General features: G+C 38.1%; 1 protein-coding gene across 1 annotated transcript in view; it reads left to right on the top strand.

Moving 5' to 3' along the window:
* Positions 1 to 6782, top strand: part of LRP2 (LDL receptor related protein 2) — a 242363-nt gene that overhangs the window by 105533 nt on the left and 130048 nt on the right. Inside the window, exons 14-15 of the mRNA XM_019633298.1 lie at positions 1 to 178; positions 5813 to 6005. The exon at positions 1 to 178 is cut by the window's left edge and continues 9 nt beyond it. Of these exons, the coding sequence (XP_019488843.1) occupies positions 1 to 178; positions 5813 to 6005 (371 nt within the window). The remainder of the gene's footprint in view (positions 179 to 5812; positions 6006 to 6782) is intronic.

The raw sequence follows: 6782 nt of genomic DNA, 5'->3' as shown, positions 1-6782 counted from the left end.
TCTGAGGTGGCTGTTCGTGGGATCCCATTCACCATCTCTACCCAGGAAGATGTCATGGTTCCAATAACAGGAAATCCTTCTTTCTTTGTTGGAATTGATTTCGATGCCCAGGAGAACACTATCTTTTTTTCAGATACATCAATAGACATGATTTATAAACAAAAGATTGATGGCACAGGTGAGAAAGGGTTTAAATTTTTTTTCATATTTTATCTGTTTTCAGTAATAATGGTAATAATTTGCTTAGAAAAACTTTGCATTCATTTTTTAAGCCGGGTCCTTTACTAAGCTTGCTAAATACTTTTAGGTCAGGGAAAGAAACCTATTGCTTTTCTTACAAATTAAATAAAAAGGAATACTTTTTCTTTATTTTCAAAATAAGTTATAAATGAGGGTGCATTTTTTTTTTAAGCTGAGCCATCCTGCCACCTGTTGGCAGCTCAGTGGCAGCTCAGCTTGGGTAGGGAATTGAACCGGCGACCCTGTTGCTCAGAGCTCGCACTCTTGAATGAGCTCTTAACCAACCGAACCACTCAGCCGGCCCTGAGGGTGCATTTTAACAATGACAAATATCAGTGTAAAAGGAGCTGACACTCCATAAGAGTGTCAAGTGTATGAAACTGTTAATGGGTTAATTGACGAGGTTGTTCCTCATATGCAAACAGATTGATCCAATGGGTCCACCTCTCCTTAGGGATGCTGAGCTACCTGAATGCTGGGCTTGGAATAATAACATTTTTTTTTTAAAGACATGAATTATATGTGAGTATGGATTTACTGTAAATTTTTAATTGATTGGCGTTGTGTCAAAATCTTCATATTCATCACAGAAAGATAAATTATAGTCAGTCACACTTTACCTCTGGGTATTTTATTGGATGATAGCATGATCCAGTACTTGGATTTTGCAACCCTGCAGTTTGAAACGTATTGGTAGCCAGTATAACATAACAAATAAGAGGGCCAGCTCAGGAGTAGACTGCCGAGTTTGGACTCACAGCGTCTCACGTTTCCTAGCTTTATAATCTTGACGAAGTTTTACTTAATTTCTTTATACCTTAGTTTTCTAAATCTGTAATATAGGAATAATAATATGGTTATTACATAGCTTATAAGGTTGTTGAGAGAATTTTCGGCTAATACATGTAAAACGCCTAAAATAATGCCTGGAAAATAATAAATATTCAGTAAATATTAGCTATTATTATAGCTGTTATCAATGAAAAACTGTATTACCCTGTTCTATCCTTCCCCCAACCCAGACTTGTTCTTCAGAGGTAATTACTTTCCATTCTTTCAGCACTTCTATTATTTGTCTCCAGTAGCTTATACTACTATTTGTTGTTTGCCATTTTAGACGTTTACTTCCTTGTTATAAATGAGGTTTTAACTCTTACATTCCCTCTCCTCCAACTTCGCTCCCTGCCTAGTCTCCTTGAAAAGCTAAATTGTAGTTTTTGATTAAATTTATAGTAGCTGTTTATATTATTAATATGATATAAATATTAGTATTGTTCACTGCTCAGCCAAGTAGTATTCTGTGAAGACATTTCTTGGACATTTAAAAAATTTTTTCTGGAGTTATTGCCAATTGCCCCTGTCTTCATTTACTTAGTTTTCTATCATGTATTTTTCCCCCAAATGCTCCAACAGATCTATCAAATATCTGCCTATCTATCTCTCTATCTCTCTATCTATCCATTATCTATTATCTATCTATCTATATCTATCTATCTATCATCTATCCATATAATGCAAATGATTACAATTTTTTTCTCTTCTGGAGACTTCTGTCCTCTGTTCCATTAGGACTCATTTATCTCTGAAATGAGCACAGCTCTTGTCTTCTGACTTCCCTTTGCCCCTTTCCTGTGCACGATTTCCTGTTTTTGGGAGGCCATTTACTTCTATTTCCAGATTTATTTACTCATTTTCTTGAAACACATGACATAGTCGCTTCTTAAGAAGAATGAGTAGAGTGGTATGCCTTTTGAGTCTTTGTGTGCCTGGAAGTGTTTTTATTTTGCCTTCCACCTTGACTATTTGGCTGGGTATAGAGTTACAGGGTGAAAATAATTTTTATTTTGCCTTCCACCTTGACTATTTGGCTGGGTATAGAGTTACAGGGTGAAAATAATTTCACCTTGGAAAATTTGAAGACATTGTTTCATTGTCTTCTAGTATCCAGTGTTGAGAATCCTATTTCATGTCGAGTACCATTTCAATGTATTTGACCTTTTGGGCTTGTTATCATTATTGTTTTGTTTTCATTCCTTTCCAGAAGCTTTTAGAATCTTTTTGTTATCCCTTTTATTTTGAGATTTGTGTCCTTCTATTCTGGAATATTTTTTCCCCTCTGCTTTTTTCTAATCTCTCTTTCTGTAATTCTTAATAGTAAAATGTTAGATTAATCATCTATTTTTTTTCTTACTTTCTCTCCTAGTTTTAATTTCTATCATTTTGTTCTTTCTGTGAGATTTTATTTTTCTTTTTGGCATTTCAGTTTTCAGCCCTTTTATTGAATGTTTTCATGTTTTCAATTTTGAAGCGCTCCTTTGCTTCTCGGATTATTCCTTTTTTCTTAGAACTTGTTCTTGTTTCATAAATTTGGTATCTTATTTCTCTGAAGATATTAATTGCACAAAAAAGTGAAACTTCCCCTGTTTCCATTTCTTTGGGTTCGTTTTTCCTTTTGGTTTGTTTTCAACTTATTTTTCCATGACGGAGGCTTTCTTCAAATTTCCATACCCTTATTGATATTAAGAGCATGGTTAATGGATGGGTCTCACCATCTGGTGAACTTTGGTTGGGGAGCTCCCAAATGTGAGTACTAGTAAACCTTTTTCTGGAGATAGTCAGTTTCTCCTTAGTAAATGTCCCCATTCTCCTGGGGGTGGAGAGTAAGAGGAGGTACTGGCTATAGCCTGGAGCAGAGGACAGGGAGTGAGGACCTGTGAGTTCATTGTTCCCTTGGACTCAGTTCTGTGTCTATCCTGACCCTCTTTTGTGTATTGTGTCCTAAACCCATAGCCTCTCTGCTTCATTTCCTCCAGAAGAGAAAATCTCTGATCTGTTAGAAAAGGTAGGTGGAGGGGAGTAGCATAGATGCTTAGGGTCTGGGAGGGACCTGGGGGTCTAATTCCTCCTGATACTAATGTTTAACTAAGCCTCTTAGTTGTTTGAGCCTGCCTTTCACAGACCCTGGTGTCTCTGAGTGACACACGCTGAGGTTTCTGCGTGTGTGTGTGCGCGCGCGCACGCGCGCGCGCGTGCATCTCCCCTCTGCTGGCACTTAGTTTGTAGTTTACTCCCTCCACTTAGTGAGTTGCCACTCCTCCAATCCCTTTGTTTTCCAAAATGTGGCAATCTCTCATCCGCTGTTCTTTACTTGCATTTTAATAGAGCTTGGAAAGAAGAGGAGATGAGAAATATGTGTGGTTCATTTGCTCTTTTGATGCAGGATCCATCTTTTCTGGGCACTAGAATTAGGTCTGCTGAGCTTGGAGAGCTCCAATCAGTCTTAGCTCTCACCAAAAGGTAGTCTTGGGTTTCTGAGCTGCATGAGGGCTACATTTCCTGCAGGTGCCTCCACAGGTCAGCTTCTTTCCACTTCGTCAAACTGGAATTCTCTTCCTGCTTTTTGTCAATTTCAAGTCCACATGCTGAGTAAGTTAAATTATTCTTATGGTCAGTGGATAAACTCTCTATGCTCCAGTGAGGAAGATATTTCTCTGCTCTATTTTCCCTGGGAGAAGATTGAGTGTCAATGAGTTGTCAGAAATCAAACTAAAGTAAGGATTGGCTGAGTGAAGCCCTCGGGAGAATTTACTCCATCAATCATCCCTTCTCTTCCCCAGCTTCTCTTTTTCTACTGATTTTTCCCCATCAGATATGCTCAAGTCTTTTCCATCCTATAAACAAAAAGTCAACCCACCCTCCACTCCATGAGCCTCGCTAGTTAGAGCCTTCTCTCTCCTTCATAGAAAAGCTTCTTAGAAGATTGGTCTACACATTCCTGTCCGCAGTTCCGCATTTCTTACTTACCACTCACCCTATCGCAATCTGCCCACTACCACTTGAAACCCTTCTCATCCTGGTCACTTCCAGTCTCTTTGTTAGAAACTTTTGGCCCTTAGATTTGGCACTTTGGCCATCTTCTTAAAATGCTTTCTTTCATGAGAAGACACTCCTCTGGATTTCCTTCTATTGCTTGGCCATCCTTCCTAGTGTCTCTGAGAAGTCTTTTGTTCTTTGCTTGTCCTATAACTAATTGTGATCTCTAGTGTTCATCGTCGGTCCTCTTTTCTTATTCTGCATGTTCTTCAGCCTAATTTTGCACCTTCCATGTCTTTGACTGCCATCTGTGTAGCAATTATAAATCAGTGTGGGGAGATTTAGGATAGGGCACTTACTGAGTGTTTTCCCTCCTAACTTGGGGAATGAGGGAAAGGTCAGGAAAGGCTTCTTGGACGTGGTGATAAGAATCTCCATCCAAACCTCTCCAGCTGCCTTTTGGGTGTCTTACCTGGACATCCCACAGCCACCTCAAAAGCAGTATGTCTAAATGGACACTTTTATCCCATTTCTCACACACCTCCGGCCTCAAGGGAAGAGCATGACCACTTCCCCATCTCCCCTCCCCTCCTTCCACATTCCTCCCAGAAATCTGGTGGTTACCAAAACGCCTCTCTCTTCTTTAGCTTCTTTCCCTCTCTCCCAATTCTTTGCTTTTCTACAGCCCCCAATTAACCACTTTCTTTAGGAAACCTCTCCATCCCTCCACCTTGCCACACGCTCCATTCAGAGTCTGGGCTCTGGTGCCATCCTGTGCAGACCTCCAGCACAGCACCCATTACTCTTATTTTTGCCTCTCGGAATAATTGCCTCCTCCTGTCTCTCCCACTTCATTATAAATATCTTGAAGGCAGTGTCCCCATTTCTTTTAAGAGGCTTCACTTTTCTATGACTCAGTTTCCTCATCTGTAAAATAGGGTTAGTAATAATACCTTCTTGACTGAGCTGTTGTAAGGATGGATGAATCCATGTAAAGTACATGGGCTCAAAGAAGGTGCTCAATATAAGCTATTATTATGAATACTATTAGCAATATTATGTTTCCTAAGTATCTAGCATGGAGGAATATTTTTTTACAATTTTTCTGAACAAGCAAATGGAAAAGAACAAAGATTGCTTTTCCTACTTCAAAAGAAAGAAGTATAATTGTTAGCTCTGATTCAGATTTCCTTTGGTGAGCAAAGGAAAAAAAGGGGAAAAAGCATACAAATTTCACAGAGAGGAAAGTAACCTTTTTCTCCTGTACCCAGTTTTGATTTCCTTTCTGGTATCAAACTTGGTCTTTTCCAAACCTGGCAACTTTGTGGCGATGAGAGGTTTAGGCGGTCATACCTCAGAGATATCCCTCAGTCGTACCTGGCAGTGTCAGTTTATCAGAGCAGTCTGTGGGCGGTGTTTGTGAGTGTGTGAACTCAGGTATCTCTTCTTCAGATGTTCTGCAATAAGACATTTTTTTCTGGAAGGTTGAACTAGGGAGTCAATCAAGGCCTACCACTCCTGGTTCTGTTTATCAGAATCATATCTATTCTTTGAGATCTCAACTTTTGGGAATGGATAGATTCTAGGTTTATCTCATGTTGTTGCTCAGCAGTTTACAATTTTTAAAAAAAGAATTTTACATGTTATTGAAATATGCTCTAACTCTGATACAAAATTTAAATATGCAGTAGTATGAAAATGTATGGCTTACAAAATATGCTTAGTTTAAACCATGTCCATGTTTTAACTTCCTATATAGGAAGAGAAATTCTCACAGCTAACAGGGTGGAAAGTGTTGAAAGTTTGACTTTTGACTGGATTTCAAAGAATCTCTATTGGACAGACATTTCTTATAGGAGTGTCAGTGTCATGAGGCTAGCTGATAAATCGAGACGTGAAATAGTCCAGAATTTAAATAACCCACGAGCAATCGTAGTTCATCCTATTGCTGGGTAAGTGTGTTCATGTTTTCCTGAGAGCTTGAAACTGTATGTCTTTTAAAGTTATTGAAAAATGATGCAATAGGGATTTGGCAAGTTCAACAAATATAAGATTGAACTATATAAATTGAAATCACCTTGAATTTTATCCGTGTAGCATAAGCTTAAGTAATCACTTTATCTCCTTCAAAAAACTTTCTCTTTAGTTTCAGCTTTCCCAGTCTTCACTGATGTGTGGCTTTTTTTCACAATTGCAGAGGACCAAATAATGTGATACAGATTCATTAGGGAAGAAATGAATATGCAACAGAATTATCAGGAAAAGCTCAAATTCTTTCCCTGCTCTATGTATTGCTAGAAAGCTTTGTAAAACTTGCTTAATCATTCAGTAGTTTTCAGCATAAAATCTTTCAGAGCACAGACAAAGTTTCATGTTTAACCGTTCCATAATTGGTGGTGTCAGACAATAAAAGACAGAACAGTTTACACTATTTCTTTTAGGTTCTTACCTTTCTTATTTAAATATGTTTAATAGCTAATATGTTTGTTTAGAACAAGTCTGAGCTAGGTAGTTGTATTTGAATGGAATAATTTAAAAAAAAAAGATGACTGATAATTCACTAAAGCCTGATTCACTGAGGGCACATAGTATGCACTTTACATATACAGAGGGTGCCCAAGAAATCTATATACATTTTAAGAAAGGAAAACTGTATTAAAATTGTAATACTCAATATATACCAATAACAAAAGATGAATACAAGTCACGTTTGACTTCTGCAATTACAA

The sequence above is a fragment of the Hipposideros armiger genome, unplaced genomic scaffold (assembly GCF_001890085.2).
Source record: "Hipposideros armiger isolate ML-2016 unplaced genomic scaffold, ASM189008v1 scaffold_1283, whole genome shotgun sequence".
Taxonomy (NCBI): domain Eukaryota; kingdom Metazoa; phylum Chordata; class Mammalia; order Chiroptera; family Hipposideridae; genus Hipposideros; species Hipposideros armiger.
The sequence above is the reverse complement of the archived record's forward strand: the minus strand, read 5'-3'. Positions and strand labels throughout refer to the sequence as shown.